General features: G+C 41.0%; 1 protein-coding gene across 28 annotated transcripts in view; it reads right to left on the reverse strand.

Annotated features, from left to right (window-relative positions):
• Window positions 1-20801, reverse strand: part of TBC1D1 (TBC1 domain family member 1) — a 177663-nt gene that overhangs the window by 96260 nt on the left and 60602 nt on the right. The window contains exon 1 of one of the 28 annotated variants that reach the window (XM_065596989.1): window positions 15044-15190. The exons of 26 other annotated variants lie outside the window; for them this stretch is intronic. Coding sequence is in view for 1 of the 2 variants with exons in the window: in XM_065596981.1 (XP_065453053.1) it covers window positions 6693-6749 (57 nt within the window). In the remaining variant the exon portion in view is untranslated. Of the gene's footprint in view, window positions 1-6692; window positions 6880-15043; window positions 15191-20801 lie in introns of those variants that run through there. One more of the 28 variants, XM_065596981.1, reaches the window with a different exon arrangement.

Genomic DNA, 20801 nt, shown 5'->3' on the forward strand with positions numbered 1-20801 from the left:
TGTAGATGGAGAAGGCCAGAGCTCTGAGGTGGCACCGAGTTTCTCTTGCTCAAGTGCTTGGCTGGCTGGTTCTTGCTCACATGCTCAAGGTTTACCTGACTGCCATATGTGGGGTCAGGAAGGACTATATCTGCAGGTCAGATTGACAGTGACCTTGGGGATTTCTCGCCTTCCCCTGCAGCATGTGGGTGTGGGTCACATGCCAGGATTATCTGGGTATATCTCATGTAATCCTTTCCCTGTCATTAAGGGGACCTCAAGCTCTGGTGTACCTCAGTCTTTCCTATTTTCTGTCGGTGGCACATAACTGTATAATACTTTGGTTTCATTTCAGTTGCTGGATTTAGTGTGCAGGTGCTGGGGAGTGTGGGTGACCTGTGGTATACAGGAAGTCAGACTAGATGATCTAGTGGTTCCTTCTAGCCTTAAACTCTAAGACTCTATGATCTACTTGAATAAGATGAAATGAAGAAAATATTCTCTCTGCCCCTGCAAAAGAGACTACTGCTGTCAAAAGTTGGTTTAACCCTTCAACAAACTTCAGGTGCTTAGCCAGCAACTTCCACCAGTTCAGTGGTTTGACTTTCTTTAAAACTTAGCAGCAAATATGTACTGCTTACTATTATTTTTTGTATTTAATGTAAATGATTTTAATAGATTATCATCAGTTTGGGTCTTGACATAGGCTGCCAATTTCAAATTTAATTTTAAATAGGTTTATATTTTAAAATGGGGAAGCATAGCTCAGTGGTTTGAGCATTGGCCTGCTAAATCCAGGGTTGTAAATTCAATCCTTGAAGGGGCCACTTAGGGATCTGGGGCAAAATCAGTACTTGGTCCTGCTAGTGAAGGCAGGGGGCTGGACTCGATGACCGTTCAAGGTCCCTTCCAGTTCTGGGAGATAGGATATCTCCATTAAAAAAAAAAAAAAAATCTCTATTTAATAATTTAATTTTTAAAAATCCTCAATTTTCATCCACCCTGGCCTCTACAACTCACACCCCAGTGTTAGTATCAAGTTCAAACTCAAAAAGGAAAGACAAATAACATTCTAGAATATAACAGTAGCCACAAAACAATCAGGAATGCCAAGCATTAATGTTATTGGTAGATTAATGGCATATCTTGCACACTTGTTCATAGTACCTTCATAGTAGCACATTCTACCATTAAACCAAAATGTTTTTGACAGAAAGTAATTTTGTTTGAAAGAAACAAAATAATTTCTTTTGTCATATATTTCTATAATTCCACACGGTGGGAGTCCTATCTAAATTAATTTAAACATTCCACCATTTTCAGGGAATCCATGTTAGGAAATACTCAGTTATGATCCACAGAAACTATAAATTATAAAAAAAAAGCCCAACTACTATCAGAGGCCAATATTTTAATTAATTAACATGAACTGAATCAATAATAGTTGGAAATCGCTTCTGCTGTCTGAATAGCACATGCAAGTCTTCTTCCAATGGTCTGCTAGGCTCATATTTATAGTGTGTGTACCATACTTGGTTATGTCACACTACTTTGTGTTCTTTCGCAGCCTTTGATTGGAGTAAGGGATTATATTATATCAGCAACAAAGGCTGTAGAACAAACACAAACCTGGTGCCATAGCGTATTCATCCAGCGGAGAATACTGCCAGATATTTAACAATCCAGAATGATTTTGACAAAAGACCAATGAATGCATAATTTTCTACAGAAATGGATCTCATCTAGTGAAAGAAGAAATTTAGGATTAAACCCACTTTCAGAATGATTGTGTTCATGAAAATCTGATTGCTGATGCTGCAGCAGGAGGTCTGGAATAGCATTCTAAAACATCAAACCAGGAGAACCATCTCCCCAGACAAGTACTGAGATGGTGAGGTATGCTTCAACTCCAGAGAACCCTTCTGGAGGTCACCTCTGCTTTTAATAAACATATCCATTTTTTTTTAAAACAGTTGAAGTACAACAGGACTATGCAGAAACAATTGAAAGGTTTTACCTTCAAGAGTTCAGAAACTCAGCACTGCTTTTTTTTTTTATAGATAAGGAAGTATGGCAAAAAGCATTAGTCAGAGGATTAAAACAATGAATATGACAAATAACAACAATCAGTCAGGAAACACTACTTCACCCCTGAGCATGATGCATGAATCATCAGTTAAATCATACATAGAGGAAACAGACAATGGGTCAGGACTTCAAAATTCTATTCCCAGCTACACCACTAATTAGCTGAGCAGCCTTGGGCCTAGACAGCTCTGTGCCTGGGTTTTAACGTATGTAAAATGGAGATGATAGTTCTTGTTACCTCCAAGGATGTTGTGAGGCTTATTATTTAATAGGCCAGACCGTGTGTTCTTCCCTTTCTAGATTGGAAGAAGAAAACGTCTGTGGGGGACTTTAAGCCATTTCTGCACCCTCCATAATTCTGGCCCTGTCCAGAGACACTACTGAGAGTAGACATAAGGTTGCGTGTGCCAAGTTTTAGGTGACCATCTATGGACTGTTACTCCAGCACAATAGCTTCCTCTCACACCCTCTCTACCCATTGCAGAGCCAATACACCAGACCCTTATGACTCAGTGCTTGTAAAGTAAAGTACTTTGAGATACTCTCCTGAAAGCTGCTACTTAAGTGCAAAGTGATATTCCTGGAATTGAAGAGAAACTGGGAATTAGATGAGGTTTGGCAACTTCCGATTCAGATTTGTGAATTGTAAGGAAAAAGACCTTTCATCTAGCCACATAACTTATGTAGTTTGTCAATTACACATATAATTTGGTTATACATAGCCACATTTCAGGCTATGTCTGCATGAGTGTTTTCCAGGAAATCTTCCCTTGTTCCATCACCAGTACAGCTCCACCAGTGGGAGTGCCAGAGTAGACCAATTACAAGTATTCATATTACCATGTTATCCAGACATGCTCTGAGCAAGTTAGATGACACAATAGGCAAAAGACACTGACAGCTGAGCTACATTCCCATTCTCATCATTGCTACCATTACCAGGACTGTGGTGGTGGTGATGCAATAGAGGGAGATTTCCTGGAAAATGCTAACATCTGCAATGCAAAAATAGCCACTAAATGGAGGTTACCCCAAATCAGCGATACAGCAGTTTTATCCCTCCAAGCTAGGAGTTTGCACCAGCACAGCTACTCCAAAAGGTGTAGTAGGGGAAAATTCCGAGTGTAGATAGGCCTATGACCAACTGCTAATGCACTGTTACTGAATTTGTTTTCTTCAGTGTTTATATCCCTCAGATACCCTTCGGACCTTCATTAGACTGCTGTTCTATAGCAAACCGGGTCCTCTATGCAGCTATAATTTAACAAACAAACAAGACAAACCTAAAATCCTAGGTTTACTTTAAAACAGTTAAACTTCACATTCAAAAAGATACACAATGGGCCTTAAAAGGGAGGGATAGTTTTTATTTTGCCTTGGGCTTGAATTTCCTGGTATTACATCATTTATAAATAGCAGCTGGGCTTCAATGCTGTGTCTATTTAAGAGTATTTCCTCCTTTGTTGTGTAAGAACATGAAATGTGTACCTAAACTCGACACCTAAAGGGCATCCAAAGAGCAAAAAAAGGGAGAAGTACTGCCACTTGCAACCTACATTAGATTCTAATGGTCAACCTAGAACATTACTTCAGTGACATAATTGCAACCATTTCTTTAATACATGTGCACACCACCAGGCTGATCAGCCAAACTGACGCAGCATGGTTCTAATATTTAATACTGACATTGAGTAGAAGTGATAAATCTGCACTTGGCTGTGCATTTAAACATTTTCCTTAATTTGTTAGGGGGATGAGACAGGGGAGAAAGAGAGAGGGGGAAAAACCCACAACTGTTTCCCAAAGGTCCTCTGGGGCTGGATGAAATTGTTTAAAAATATTTTTACTATTAGACTTCAGTAGTACACCAGACCTTCATGTACAGGTTTACATAGAGGTCTAGGAACCAGTAATTCATAAATTTTAATGTTTGTTCTGGCCCCAACTCCCTCTGTGCTCCCTGGGAAGGAGAAATCATTACACCACTCTGTCTCAGTTTCACCAATTGTAAAATGAGAATAATGCTTAGCTGCCTCACTGAGGTACGGTAAAGATTAACTAGTTTAAAAATTGTGAAGTACTTTCAAGTTGAAATGTTATAATTGCTAAGAATTATTAAAGTAAGTCATGCCTGACTGACAGGCATACAAACAGGATGTTAGGAATCATTAAAAAAGGGACAGAGAATAGCTTATTGCCCTTATATAAATCCATGGTACGCCAACATCTTGAATACTGCGTACAGATGTGGTCTCCTCATCTCAAAAAAGATACACTGGCATTAGAAAAAATTCAGAAAAGGGCAACTAAAATGATTAGGGGGTTGGAATGGGTCCATATGAGGAGAGATTACAAAGACTAGGACTTTTCAGCTTGGAAAAGAGGAGACTAAGGGAGGATATGATAGAGATATATAAAATCGTGAGTGGTGTGAAGAAAGTGAATAAGGAAAAGTTATTTACTTGTTCCCATAATATAAGAACTAGAGGCCACCAAATGAAATTAATGGGCAGGAGGTTTAAAACAAACAAAAAAGTTCTTCTTCACACAGCGCACAGTCAACCTGTGGAACTCCTTGCCTGAGGAGGTTGTGAAGGCTAGGACTATAACAGGGTTTAAAAGAGAACTAGATAAATTCATGAAGGTTAAGTCCATTAATGGCTATCAGCCAGGATGGGTAAGGAATGGTGTCCCTAGCCTCTGTTTGTCAGAGGGTGGAGATGGATGGCAGGAGAGAGATCACTTGATCATTACCTGTTAGGTTCACTCCCTCTGGGACACCTGGCATCGGCCACTGTGAGTAGACAGGATATTGGGCTCAATGGACCTTTGGTCTGACCCAGTATAGCTGTTCTTATGCCGTCCTTTTGCTGGAAAAGTTACCATCAAGTACAATGAGAATTTTGTCCAAGAACTGCATGATCAAGCTAATTGTAAACACGGCCACTGTAAATGCCTAGCCAAGTGGACCTAAATTCTGTGGCAAGTTCCCTGGCTTCTTCAGCACTGTGATGAAAACTCTCTTCTAGCTTGACAAGTTACAAGATGGAGATTACTACTGAATTAAATTGGTGTAATTATGGGATTTAGAAACAGACTAAGTAGGGGCTATATGATTGTGGCAGCTGTGGGAATGATGAAGCTGTGTTGATAACTGAACTGATGTTTAATTGTTCTGGCAAGATTTTAAAATCAAGTAATAATGTTTGGTGGGATGATCTGTTGCTGAAAGAGTTTCCACATGGGGTTGGATATTCTCCTGGGGACTTGTTCCTTGGTGTCCCTTCTTGGGGGTCTGGTGCATCATCCCTTCTGCAGTGGTGAGAGACAAGAGGTTTAGCTACATGTATATGGGAGCTTATTATTGCCTCGCTCTCCCCCTTCTCCGCAATACACAACTAGAGATGTGAAGCAGCACCCCACTCTAGCTGTGGTTGCAGCTGTAGATGGGAAGGGAGCCCATTTTTGGGGTCAGGGATTTCAGGGTTATTTTAATCCTACTTTGTCATCGTTATTTATCTGAATTCATTGTCTCTACTGACGGATTCACAGTCTCTGCTAGACAAGTATGCAGCTCTGGCAACTATGCCAGTGACACAATGTGGTGGACAAGAGGGATGTGTGGTACTGCCACAGGCAGAGGACTCTGAAGACTAAGGATAAAACACTGGTACTGGGGGATCTGGTCCCTTAATCCCTGCAGAGCTGGGCATGGAGAAAACTACGGAGCAGAGTATTTCCCAGATATAGACTAGGCATTTGACATTTAGTATCAGAGCCACTGGCCTTGTGTAGTATTCTATCTTAAAAGCAAGGAGGAGGGACTCTATTCTACAGTTCATGCTACTTAATTCAAGATCAGTAGCCATAACCATTTTGGCCATCTATGATCTAATTCTTGATGAAACACCTGATTTTGAATGTTACCAGGGCCAGCCAGGTCATGTTGCTTTTCCAACCTTGACAGTCACCTCTGTTATGCAGATCACCATGAGCAAAGGGGCAAGTAAGGATGTAGAGTAGCTGTGCTGGTCAAAATTGATTTTACATTTTGGAGGCCTCCACTCTAACCCTGTAGTTGTAATCATAAATAAAATAAACAAACAACCACCACCACATAGGTACGACATTTTCAAATGATACTGTGCTTTTTGAGTTACTTTTCAAGTGGTCTTCACATAATAACTCCATCTTTTGACATTTTCCTTCCTTAATCTTTTTGGAGTTGTGATAGTGGAATACAATTGTTAAGGCTGTTTGCTAGTAAAATAAACAGATGACTTGAACATACATAAAGGGAACAAATAGCATATATGAACACTATGGGTATGTCTACATAGCAAAAAAACAAACAAACAAAACCCCCCTGCAACAGTGAGTATCAGAGCCTGGGTCTACAGACTTGGGCTCACAGACGTTGTGCTACGGTTCTAAAAATATGTAGACGTTCGGGTTCAGGCTAGCACACCTGGGCTCTGAAGCCCGGGGGCGGAGGGGAGGTTGTTTTTTTTTTAGCACCACAGCATAAATCTGAGTCCATAGACCCGGGACTCTGAAATACTGCGATGGTTTTGTATTGGGTTTTTTTGTTGTGTAGACATACCCCGTATGTACACTATCCGTACCTGGGCTTTCAGAACAAACAAGCCAACAATATTCAAAATGGTTTGACTCAGATCCATTTGGTGAAAAAACCATTGAGCTTGGGAAAACGTTTATGAGAGAGATCCGACAGGAGCAGTGTGACCGCTGGAGGGAGCTAATTTAAAACAATAAACCTCAGCCACAATAGCAAAAAAAAAAAAAAAAAAAGGAAGGGAAGGGAAGGGAAGTGGATGACTATTCAGTATCTGAACCCGGATGGACAACCACCAAAGCACATCCTTGCAATCTCTCCCATCAAGTCACACACCAACTCATCTTAAATAGTAAACAGCCCACAAAGCAAAGCACAAAACAAAACAAATCAAGCAGAAGTTTTTGCTCACTGCTCAGAGACAGCAAAAGTCCCCAGTCAGCAACTCAATATTGAGAAGCTGACAATAGTTACAGAAACCCTGAAGTGTGGAAAGGCAGCTTGACTTAATGGTATACCTAATGAACTATTACTACACTTTGGGATGAGAGCATAGAAGTGGCTACTTGACTTCCTCAGCTCTCTCCTAGAGACAATGCAGATAGCCAGGCTGCGAAGACAGGCCCAAGTGGCTCCACTACTCAAACTCCATAAAGACACCAATTCTGCAAAGAGGTACAATCCAATATCCTTACTCTGCTGAACCTACAAGCTATATGAGCAGATGATAGTGGATGGAATAATGCTAATAATGGAAGGACAGCCGACTGATGACCAAGCCGGTTTCCACCCAGGACATTCATGCTGTGGCCAAGTTGCAAACCTAACTCAATACATCAAAGATGGCTTCATAACCTGCAAAATTACAGGGATTGCATTTGTTGATCTGTCAGCTGCTTATGACACCATGAACTATCATGCACTTCTACTGTAACTGGCAAGAATTTTGAGAAATAGGAAGATGGTCCAAGTCATCTCCTCCCTGCTTGCTAGTCAATGTTTCTTTGTTGAGATGAATGGTCAGAAAAGTCGATAGCGAACTCATCAGAATGGCTTTCCCCAAGACTCAGTGCTAGCACCCTTATTACTTAACGTCTACACAAATGACCAGCTGGAATTCCCCAACATGCAAAGATTCATTTATGTAGATTATCATTATGTTACCACCAAACAGGAAAGATCTGAGGACACTGAGCACATTCTAACTGGCTCCCCGAGCATTCTTGGAGAAAACTATTGCACACAGTTTCTGACTGCCACCCCTAGCAAGACACAAGTGTGCACCTTCCGCCTGAAAAACTTTCAGGCCAAGGAAAAGCTCCAGATATTGTGGGATGGTACAATCCTTGAGCATATGAACATCTGGAGTATCTTGGGGTCATGTTAGGCTGAATCCAGACATTCAAAGAGCACATCAAGAAGCTGAAAAAGCAAGTGAACTCCAGGAACTGTGAACTCCAAAAATTGGCCATTACAAAATGGCAAACTGACCGCAAAACACTCTGAGCAACCAGTGTCTCTCTGTTACTCAGTTGCAGAGTACTGTCCCCCAGTATGATCACACTTGAGGCAGGCATACAAAATTGATACTGATCTCAAACAATCCTGTAAGATCATCACAGGGACTTTGAAATAGATTCCCACACTGCCGCTGTATTGTCTCATAGGGATTGCACCACCACCAGTGAGGCGAGATGCCTTCAGTAGAAAGAAGGCACAAAAACAAGTGCAGGATTCAAGACATCCACTCTTGGATTCCACCATCCAAGAGATTAAGCCTAAAGACATCTTTGACTGTGAAAATCCCTTACCCCCAAATACCACTGGGAAAGTCTACAGAGTAACGAAATGGCAGGAAATTCCAATGATTTTGGCAAACCTGGCTCCTTCAGAACTCCTTCTCCCAGGCGCTGACCTTAAGCAGAAATAGTAATATCAGGCATGACCTGGAATTGGTGACAATATGACCAAGTGTAAGCTGAGGAATGATTCCAAATGTTAATGTGGACAGCTTAGAGTAGACAAACAATTGAACACTGCCTGATGCAGTGCCCTATGTCAAAATCCTGTACCTGCGAGGAACTATTCAACATAAGTGACACCACAAACTTGGCTGCAGTTTTGGAGCAACAAGCTATCATGATGATGAGATAAAATGTTAAATAAGAAAGTGCTGTTTTTACAGTCACGTTTACCATGACACATACTGTACAGGAACTAGTAATTGCATGAACTTTGCACCCTCAACATTTCCCCTGTTCCTCCCGCCTTGCCTGTCATCATTTCAACCTATGTCATGGTGTATGTCATCTAGTTCGTAAATAACTTTGGACCATGTCTTTTAATTGCCTGGGTTATACCATGCTCATATTGTTCTGTATAAATTAGAATATTCACCATGGAGTGACAAGTTTCTCTCGAGTCCCAGAGCCCTTCTCATCAATATCTTATCTAAATCAAATCACATTTAAAGGACCTGATTGTTAAAAAGAGCTTCTGTCTCTTCTTGCATTCCCAATATGCTGCTTGCAAATAACTGTGGGTGAAAATGAGGACAGAGGCTTACCTGATTTGCAGGTATAATTAGAAAGTTATATGCCAGCATCCCTTTATTTGTGCACATAACCACTGTGTCCACAAAATGAAACCCACAACAATTTGTGGGCACAAATAAGGGAAGCCTGTTATATACATATATAATTTCACATGCACAATTTTTGGTTCCCGGAATACTTGTATTCTTAAGTCTTCTCTGGTTCACTTTCTCTATTTAAATATATAATTAGTGGATACAGATTCTTTTTGTAAATCAGATAAATAGCTACTGAGGATAAAAAATTGGTTCCCAAAGCCACAAGATAAAGTATTGCGCAACAGTGCAAATCAAGATGTAACTTCACCAAATGGGGCAGTGCTTTATCAAGCAAGCTCCCCGCTTCTTCCTTCTCCTCCCACTCTCACCCCCACACACTATGAGGACTGTTTTGGGAAACAGAAGATATAACTAAAGCAGGAGAACAAATGTTTATATTTTAGATGCTGTGAATGTGGTATCTAAATGTTGTATGCTTAAAGGATTCATGAATTCACTAATGCAACAGTCCAAGACAAACTGTACATTTATTTAAGTGTGCTGCCTGGATTATTTCTGTTATGATTAAATGGACATCAAATGGAAGCAGATATAGAAAGGTGAAATATACATGCAAACTATAAAATTAAGAAATTGTAAGCAACCCCTTGTCTTTATATTGTTGGTTAATCTAGTGAGAGACAAACCAGCACCTACAGCTTCTTAATATTTGTTTTTATTAGTTTACTAGATTAAGACAACTAGCACTTCTACATCCTGAACTGAATCATGAGAAAAATTAGTCATTTTATGGCTGTTAGTTTGTTTTATTCCATAATTTATGGTATTTTGAAAAGCAAGAAGCTGCTCCTCCCAGAGCTGACTTTCTCCTCGAGGGGCAAGAAATCAACCCTTTCATTTTTTTCCCACCAAAAGTTATCCCCTGGGGTCTTCAAAGACACACATTAAAAAGTCCCATGTCTTCAGCAGGTCCAAGAAAAAGAGTGATAAACTATTTTAATTAAGAATGATCCGTAACAGCTGAATGCAACAGCTGCCTTTTGGTAAATATATGCTGACTAAAAAAAGACTATTTATCTAACAAGACATAAGTAGCAGGGTAATGTATTCCGCTGAAGATGAACTGTGTAATACATAAACACTTTAATGCCACAAGACTGCAAAAATGCCAATATGATTTTCGATGCCAGACACATGCATCACAACATTGACGGCTTGTCGACTCTTACAGCGCCACTGTAGCGCTCAGTGAAGATGGTACCTACACTGATGGGAGAGCTTCTCGTGTTGACGTAGTAACTCCACCTCCCCAAGAGGCAGTAGCTATGTCAACAAGAGAAGTCCTCCTACCGACATAGCTGTTCACACCGGAGGTTAAGTCGGCATAATTACGTCACTCAGGGATGTGGATTTTACGCACCTCTAAGTGACGTAGCTATACCAAGATAAATTCCTAGTGCAGACCAAGCCTGAGTACAGTGGTAACAGTCCCTTCTTATGGCACTAATTCAGAAATGCACTTCAGCATGTGCTTCGTTTTATGAACATGTGTAGTCATGGAGCTACTTGTAATTAAAGTGAAGCAGATGATTTAATTATTTTGCTGAATTAGGGCCTACGTGGCTATAAGACCTCACCTAGAATAATAAAGCGTCTCAAGGTGCAGATCTTGTAATGCAGCACTTCTAAATTCCTGGAGACTAAGGCCATATCTACATTAGGGATGTAAATACCGTTTAAAACGTTAATTGTTCAAATGATTAAAAAATGTCATTTAAACCGTTAACCTTTTAGACATCTGGGGTCCATCTGGCTGGCGTGGCTGGGGCCGCTCCAGCTGCATGCTGCTGCTCCGGCCGCATTGGCCAGGGGCTGCTGATGGAACCGTGCCGGCCAGGCACAGCTGCTGGATCCGCTCCGGACGGGCGCCGCTGCAGGACCCACTCTATGTTTACCAGTTAACCGGTTAATCTTTTACTTCCCTAGTCTACGCTACAAAATTAAGTTGACCTAATTTACGTTGGCATAGAGCCACTGCAGTAATTACATGGCTTGTGAGAGTCTACACTTTACTCCTGGTGTTGGCAGTGCATGTCCTCACCAGGAGCACTTGTATCGGTTGTACTGTCAGTGTGTGGCATTTTGGGCCAGCTCCCAAAAGCCAGTAGCAGTCAACATAAACATCATAAGATCTACACTGACACTGAGTTATTAAGTTGGCATAACAGGGTTGTTATGTCAGCAAGAGCAAAATTTAAGTGTAGACACTTCCATAGTTAGGATGACGTAAGCTGCATTGCATCGACCTATCTCTGTAATGTAGACCAGACCTGAAGCTGAAACATGATTAGACCTTTGGACAAAAAAGCATTTTGATTAATTGCAGTTTTACTAGTCAATAGCTGACTATTATATATGACAGATTATTTTAATTACTTTTAAAAGGGTGTTAGTTAACAAAGCGCTAAATAAAACACAAGGGATTTGTCATTTGATATTTAGCAGAAAACCTAATTGGCTACAAGCTGCCTTCTTTTTCCCTTCTCCCAGCAAAGCTCCATAGGGCTGAATATAAGCTCCACAAGAGTGTAGCTGCAGAGGAACTCCACTCCTGCAGTTTAGGAGCTCTACAGAAGCTATACTCTGATGTAGGCCATGTCTACACTAGCACTTATGTTGGCAAAACTTTTGTCACTCAGGGGACTGAAAAAAACACCCCCCTGAGTGACATATGTTTTGCTGGCATAAGCACTTGTGTGCTCTCCCACTGACACAGCTATCGCTGTTCACTGAGCTGGTTTTATGTCGTCGATGGGAGAGCACTGTCTCGTCGGCATAACACAGCTACATGAGTGATCTTACAGCAGCACAGCTGTAAGCTTGTAAGTGTAGACATGGCCTAAGTCAAGTATTGCAATATTTTAGTTACCAATACAGTAAGCATCCTTTAGTATATTTTGCAAAAGTAATGAATTTTAGCACTGAGCCCTCCCTACAAACTATTAAATCTTTGCCAAGACATGGGATCATTTATGAGACACACGGAATTTATTGCTAGAAGACATTGTACTGTATTTTATTTATTTAAATTTGGGAAATGACAAAGAGGCATTTATCTTAGACTTTCTGAGTCTGACAATGATTGAAAAACACAATAAATCACATCAAAGCAAACAATAGCCCTCACAGCATACAATCATACCAAACAACCATGTAGCATGAAAAATCAAACAGTATTTCCCACTTCTCTTGAACAATATCAGCATTCATTAGTAACTGTATTTTGAACAGCCTTGTTCTGCTTGCCTGATTTAAACCTGTGATATTCGCAGGTTTATAATATTTTATTGTTAACTTCTCCAAAGAAAGTTAAACTGAAAGTGAAACCCGGAGACTGGGTTTAAATCTCTGCATTGTTACCTTCCTACTCAATAGGAAACATACTTTTTGAAAAAGTAAAATTCTAACATGAAGACAGAGGTGAAAGTAAGCCAGTACGCCCCGGTACGGCGTACCGGCGAGAGCCGGTTTGCCGTACCGGGGCAGCCCGGCTTCCCCAGGGGGCAATTTAAAGGTCCTGGGGCTCTGCTGCCCCGGTTCTTTAAATAGCCGCGGGAGCCCTGCCGATTCCCCGGTCCCGCTCCGGCAGCTTTTACAGGGACGGGGCTGTAGAAGCAGGGGAGCCCTGGGCCCTTTAAATAGCCCCTGGAGCCCAGGGGTAGCGCGGGGCTCCAGGGGCTATTTAAAGGGCCCAGGGCTCCAGCTGTCTCTGCCGCCCCGGTCCTTTAAATAGCCGCGGGAGCCCCGCTGCTTTCCCAGAGCTCCCGCAGCTATTTAAAGGGCTGGGGTGGTAGAAGCAGGGGAGCTGCAGGCCCTTTAAATAGTCCCCAGAGCCCGGGGTAGCAGGGGCTCCAGGGGCTATTTAAAGGGCCAGGGCTCCAGCTGCCTCTGCTGCCCCGGTCCTTTAAATAGCTGCTGGAGCCCCGCAGCTTCCCCAGGGCTCCCGCGGCTATTTACAGGGCCGGGGCGATAGAAGCAGGGGAGCCCCAGGCCCTTTAAATAGCCCCAGAGCCCCAGGCTGCTGCTGCTGCTACCCCGGTGGGGAGGACACTTACTTTACAGGGTGGGCTGGGGCTGGCTCTGGCTCCCTCAGTCGCGCCCCTTTCGGGGGCCAGAGTTAGCCCCAGCATACCGGTAAATCAATGGACTTACTTTCACCCCTGCATGAAGATAATGAAGATTTATTTCACAGATATAAGCAGTACACATGCCTACAAGATTAACTGGAGAATGAAATGCAAACATTCTACTCAAAACTACAACACTTTAGTCTCCTACCAATGCCAAAAAAATATAAAAAGTAGAAATTCCTACAATTTGATATTTGCAGAGAATCAAGGTAGAAGAAAATAACTAGGTCACCTAGCCCATTTCAACTTCAATGCAGGACACTATTTACATTCCAACCTAATTTTGAGTGTCTTAAACAACAGGGCTCCTTCCTTTCTACTACATACTTCTTTTTCAAGATTATTCCTCAGCCTAAAAGATCTCCCTGACATTTAGCGGAAAATCTCTTTTTGTCAATTTCATCCTTTGACTCCTAATTATTCCCCCTTATAATACCATGAATTATTCTCCTCCCTCTATATTGCTGAGTCGTGTCCCCTCCGCGTTAATCATCCTTGAGCCAACTTTCAATCTTGCTTCAGAAATCAATCCGTCCATCTCCTGAATGATTTTTATTTGTTCTTTTATGAGCCCCCTCCAATTTGTCCTACTTTTCTACACACAAGTGCTTGGAACAGTGCAATCAAATCCACAGTAACATTTTATTAGAGGTTTTCAAGGCACTTAACAAAAAGCTGAGTAGGCAAGAGATGATAGGTTGCTCCCTCCCTGCTCAATGATCCAAGGAGCTGGCAGAGTAGAGCGGGCTGGAGCCGGGTTGCTCCACTTCCCGCTGCTGCCGGTGAGTGCGGGGTCGCTGGGGGAAGGAGTGGAATGGGTGCGGACCAGGGGGGGAAGGGTAAGAGGCAGGGCGGAAGGAATTGTCCGGGGCCCCACACCCCCATAGGGACGGCCCTGCCCCTTGGAGGGAGGGCCAGCTGAGGGATAGGGCTGGTCGCCAGGGCTAGTGCTGCTGCTTATGCAGCACACAGCTGCCATGGGCACCATGAAATTTGGGGCAATTTGGTGCCCCAAATTTCATGGTGCCCTACGCAGCTGTGTATGCCTAAGGACGGCCCTGGGTAGATGGCTCCAGCAGCTCAAGTCTGGCTTTCTGAAACAGCAGCTTATCCTCTAGGCTAGCCTGATCAAATCCTGTCCTAGCCAGCAGAATGCCTAGAGCAGAGACTCACCCACCAGAATCTTCCAGCTGGAAAGGGCAAGATCTGGACTCAGATATTTTCATTTACCTTGATAAGCATAATGTAAACTGAATTTCCATCAGTGACCAATAAATAGGGGCTTTTACCATGGGGCTCTACTGTTGCAGAAATCCTTTGTTTTCCAGGGATGGTAGTTGTCATGAGTTCTCAGGAAACTACTCACACAATTTGATCTTCCCTCCAAGATTCTGACTTGGCCTCAGAGCCAACATATAGATCAGTAATACTGGCTTCACAAGATGGAAAGAGAGAAGTGGAATGGGTGGCCAGAACTTTTCAAAGGAGGGAAGTTTATGATTAACTAATTACACTGGTATATGTGATTAAGATGCCAGCAGCTGCTGATGCATTGCCTATGCTAGAGTTCCCATAGTATCGAGAGTGCTCTGTATCTGTATCTATGTAAATACTTACTAGCGAAGGTGCCAGCACCTAGTTAGCACTCAAGAATTTGTAGCATAGTTCCTGAGTTTTGTAAAACTTCTTGTTGTGCATTGCAAATGGCTCTCTGCAGCTCTTTACAACAGCTCTTGACACCCATCATTGCTGCCTGCGGTGGAACTGAAGATAAGAATTTTAGAAAAATAAGCTTTCTGTGGACAAGGCCAAAGAGAGTACATCATCACAGATTCAAGGAATACTTTAGCCTGTCATAGCACAAATAGTGATGTAAATAGCTCTAAGACAGCAATAGCATAAACTCCACTATTCAATAAGTACTGTGTACCCAACAAATACTCCTGTTTTAATGGTTACCATATAAAGTCATAATGGGAACTGTAAATTTTCAGTCTGTTATAAATGACGGCTTAATAAAATTGCCAAATAAACCAGACCGATATAGTACATGCTTTCTCAGATCACAATCCTTTTAATACTACTGGCGACTTGAGCTTGAGAATTTTCCGTGTAACTGATGAGAACTACATTCCAAAGAATACCCTTTTTACATGGTCATGTGAGCAGAGAGTACTCCATGAAACTTAAACTGACTCAAAAGGTTTCCTTTCCCTTCTAAAAAACAATGTCTTAAATAAGTGTTTACTGATCACTATAAACAAGACCAGAAATAGAACAAAACTGTACTCTGGGTTATACTAAAATAGGAAAGACTGGTGGAGTTTTTGTTGCTTTTGATTGATAGATAACACTACTGATGTGATCCAACTTTCACCTTCGTCCTTTAAGGCTCCCCTCAAGATACACTTTTTCCATGAAGCCTGAAGTACCAGACTCACCACTCTACTAAACATATTAAATATAAATATAATGCACATGCCCAAAATTGCTGCACGCTTCTGGCCATCTCCTAGTCACATAGAGCCTGATCCAAAACCTATAGATGTCAATGGAAAGATTCCCTTTGACTTCAGTGAGTTTTGGATCAGGTCCAAAGTGCTTTGGGCATCTGATCTGCTTTTCTGGGGGACCATCCTGCAAACTCTCCTCTTGTGAAACATCCCAATAGACCATATACAGAGAGCTTACATCAGGGGTCGGCAACCTTTCAGAAGTGGTGTGCTGAGCCTTCATTTATTCAGTCTAATTTAAGGTTTCACGTGCCAGTAATACATTTTAACATTTTAGAAGGTCTCTTTCTATAAGTCTATAATATATAACTAAACTATTGTTGTATATAAAGTAAATAAGGTTTTTAAAATGTTTAAGAAGCTTCACTTAAAATTAAATTAAAATGCAGAGCCCCCCAGACCAGTGGCTAAGACCCGGGCAGTGTGAGTGCCACTGAAAATGAGCTCGCATGCCACACATAGGTTGCCTACCCCTGGCTTACATGATCACATACTTGGATACTATGCATTTCTTGGATCAGGGACCATGCCTTATTTGGTCCTACACATCCCTGAACACATTTGTAGGAACTTAAACAAGGTGTTAATTGCTGAACTATTTTTATCTCTCCAGGTGATGTTTCTGTAACACTTCTTACAGAAACCTGTTTCTTAAAAGCTAGAATTGCATTCCTCCTTTTACCCCACCACAGGTTCGTCTCCGGTGAACATTCAGTTTGTGGCAAGCTGGGGTGTGAATCTACCCCGCACTAGCCTGTCACACAATAACTCTGTGTGGGCCTGATGATGCACACTAACAGTTTGTTAGTGTTTATTCTGGATGAGGACAGAAACAAATCAGAGTCTGATGTACAGTAATAGCAAAAAGTGAAATTTGAATGATGCAGTTATACCAATGTAAGTCTGTAGTATGGCCCAGACCTAACTAGTAATTCAAGCGAACCGTCGCAGTAAAGACATACCCTATGTCACATCACCTCCCTAAAAATCATAAACAAATATTATAGAATTAAGGCCCCAAGGACACGAATTGACTTTTTAAAAAGTGAAATATACAAACGGGTTTCTAGGAGTAGGGAAGCCAGAGACCATTCTTCTCTCACCCAGCAACATCGGTCCAATTCCCAGTTACACTGCTGTAAATCCAAATTTAGTACACTAACGCCAATGGCATAACTCCAGATTTAAACCCATGTAACAGATTAAAATTTAAACCTTAGTTAGATACGAACATTTAATATTTTCCCAGGTATTTCTCACACTTTTTTTATTCTGTGTTTCTATCTAAAATGGCTGAATTGCAATATGTTTAACTCTGTCACAAGTTTGGTATTTTAATTGTGGGGTTACTATCTCCCATGCGCAATTAAAAAAAAGTCACATCCATTGGCATGATAGTTGTGGCTTCAAAACTTGACAATGTTTACCATTATGACATTCTTTGGTGTGGGAGACATGTCCTCTCCTTCTGATCACTCTGGCTGACTGTAGACATTCAGGGAGTCTTTCCATTGGCTTGAATGGACATTGGATCAGTCCATTGGTGCATTTTGGGGGGATTCTACTTTAGCATCAAAGGTCCACTTTATCTCTGCCAAATAAGAGCTTTAATAGCTAGATCATCACTTTCAAAAGTGATTTTTGGATGCCTTTCTTTTTTGGGTGCTTGACTTGAAGCACCTGGAACCTGATTTTCAGAGACGCTAAGCATTCAAAACTGCATTTGAATTCAATGGGATATGCAGTTTTTAAGTACAGTGGTCTTAGGAAAAATTGGGAAGGTCAGAATTTAGGGGGACATAATTACAGGAAGTTTCCCCACACAATGAGGAATAAAACTAGCAGCTAGATAGTTTTAAGAAGAAGGAGACAAATCTTATTTGTCTATCAATATTTAAATTCCCCTGCAGATGAGGAAGTGTTTACTGCTTGGTCACTTAAGTGGCACATTTGAACTTCCTCAGGTCTCTGCAGAGAAGGACAAGACTCCCAAAAGGACTGGATAATCACACAGTGACTGAGAAACAGATTATTTCACAAGGGCAAAACCATCTTGAAAAATCCCTTCGGTTTTACTTAAGAGAACCAGCCACCTTTTTGTAAATAGTACTGCACTAGTAAGCCTTTTAGTGATGTTAAATAAAATGAAATATTTTTAAGGGTTAAAAATGTATCAGATTTTACAAGAATGTTTCTTTGGGAAGAAGAATGATGTAACAAGTTATTGACCTTTAATCAAGCATTTTAATATTAAAAACACTCATTTAAATTTATTTTTACAAGTAATCCATGCTTTTCATAGAGATTGCTGTCTAGGATTCAATATTTCTAAAATATTACAGGATAATCACCCAACTTATAAACTTTTGAAAGTTACTTTGACCTGAAAATAACCTAACAAACAGGAGTGTCTGCAAATTTAGTTTCACAATGCACTTACATGCGCCTTTCTGAAGTGCTCATTACTTATGATATCTAGGCATTTATGACGGGCTGTTTTAAATTATTGATGTGTACAATGTATTAATCCACAATGCATTAAGGCAAGAAGAAAGAAAATAATGCATTTAGTGAAACAAGTACTTCTCTCCAAGCAAAAAGTTTTGTTATGCAAGGAATCTGTAGGGAAATTTTAACCAACACAACAGAGAAAGAATGATATTTTGCATTTTGAAATGAGTCCAAGAAAACTTACTGACTTCCTTGTGATTCAGCAGGGCCGTTAAACCTAAATCTTTCATTGTGTGACCTGAATGAGAACTATTCAACTGTCTGAGAAAAACTTAAGCACAATGGCCACAAAGAGGAGGCTAGCCATAGTCCCGGCTCCCCTCTTTGTTGTCAGCTACTAAATTTCATTAGCAAAGACAGTTAAAAATACATTACTTCCCTAATGATGTTTTTCCATTTAGCATAAGCTATTTCTGTAGTTCTCAAGGAGATGGTACATGACAGTGACATGGCCAGTCCACATTATGAGACTTCTCAAGCAGGGTTCTCAAATTATCTCAGGAGAGGGACCTTACTGAAGATCACTCACTGAGAGGGTAGTCCATCCCCCCACCACCACCCCCATACATCGTTGATGGAGAGAAAACCACACCACCCCTCCTTCCAATTGAGGTGTGCAATTGTCTTAAAAATCCCATATGACAAGCTGAGTGATCAGCTTAAACATACATCAAGGATTTGGCTTGCTTTATTCTTTTCCACAGATCAACAAAAGGAATGATTTGGCAAACATCCTGCAGAGCAAAAAGAGAGTGGAAAGATGTGTGCATATAGCACTACCACACACCTATTTGCGGTGCAGATGTAAACAGGCACCCAGCTCATCAGCTGGGGTTTTAAAGGGACAATATCAACATAAATATTACAATTGTCCCCATTTTTAAAAAATACTTTCTATTGTGACAAATACCACCTAGGACTACTTGAGAGATTAGAACATAGATTTTTTTTTCTTTTAACTTTTTGTATTTGACAGCAACCGTTTCTCCTTCTGTGTGAGTCTTTCACACAAGACATCCATAGAGAAAAGAAACTTCAAAACAAAAATAACCCTCCCCACCACACCAAAAAAACAAAAACAACAAAACAAAACAAAACCCAGGAAAGTGTGATTGGTACCAAAATAATTGGTAGGGAGACTGGATTTTGAGTTAAAGGTGTCTCCACATTGGATAAAGGGCTGACTGGCATAGAAAGAGCTATTAAGTGTGTGTTCAGTGAGCTGATGGATAGGTGGATAGGTGGGGAAAGTGGGGCCTCCAAATGTGTGTCTCCAAATAAACTGAATGATAGAGGAATACATTATTGAGTACTGATAAATAAAAGAAACACATTTGTCCATAAACTTCAAATAATAAATTTTCACTTCTGACTATAAAATCTCTGAAACTCCCATAATTTGTTTCTATTTGCTTAATAGATACCTCCTTTGATCTACATAATACTCCAACTCCTTTGATGCACAAAAGAAATTCTCAATCTCTGTTCCCTTTTTAATATTAAGAGACATCCCCCTTTTGAACATGTCAAGTCTCTTAAAACATCACAAGTTTTCCTTTATGCTATTTTTCTTGTTCTGTAAAATATTAAGGCTGGAATTTTCAAAGGAACCTAGGGGAGTTAGGCACCCAGAGCACATTGACATTCAGAAGGAGTTGGGCAGCTCACTCTTAGACTGCCGTGAAAATTCCACCCTAAATTCCGACCTTCCCGATTTTTCCTAAGACTACTGTACTTAAAAACTGCATATCCCATTAAATTCAATGCAATTTTGAATGCTCAGCATCTTCGAAAATCAGGTTCCAAGTGCCTCAAGTTGAGCACCCAAAAAAGAAAGGCATCCAAAAATCACTTTTGAAAGTGATGACCTGGCTATTAAAGCTCTCATCTGGCAGATATAAAGTGGTATAGGACCTTTGATGCTAAAGTAGAATCCCCAAAAAATGAACCAATGGACTGATCCAATGCCCATTCAAGCCAGTGGAAAGACTCCCTGAATGTCTACAGTCAGCCAGAGTGATCAGAAGGAGAGGACATGTCTCCCACACCAAAGAATGATGTCATAATGGTAAGCATTGTCAAGTTTTGAAGCCACAACTATCAAGCCAATGGATGTGAATTGGCTGAGTTTTCCCAAAAATCACTGGTGCCTGGGGAATTCAGTGCTGAATTGCAGGCTGAGTATTCTCGATCACATTCATCTCTAATGTGCATTCCTAAAATAGACATTTCATCACATTTGCGGTATGTCTACAGTACCAGCACTATAGCAACCAAAGGGGTTTTTCTGTTGCTGTAGTAAATCCATCCCCTCAAAAGGTGGTTACTAGTTAAATGGAAGAATTCTTCTG

This window comes from Chrysemys picta, chromosome 5 (genome assembly GCF_011386835.1).
Source record: "Chrysemys picta bellii isolate R12L10 chromosome 5, ASM1138683v2, whole genome shotgun sequence".
In the NCBI taxonomy this organism is placed as follows: Eukaryota; Metazoa; Chordata; order Testudines; family Emydidae; genus Chrysemys; species Chrysemys picta.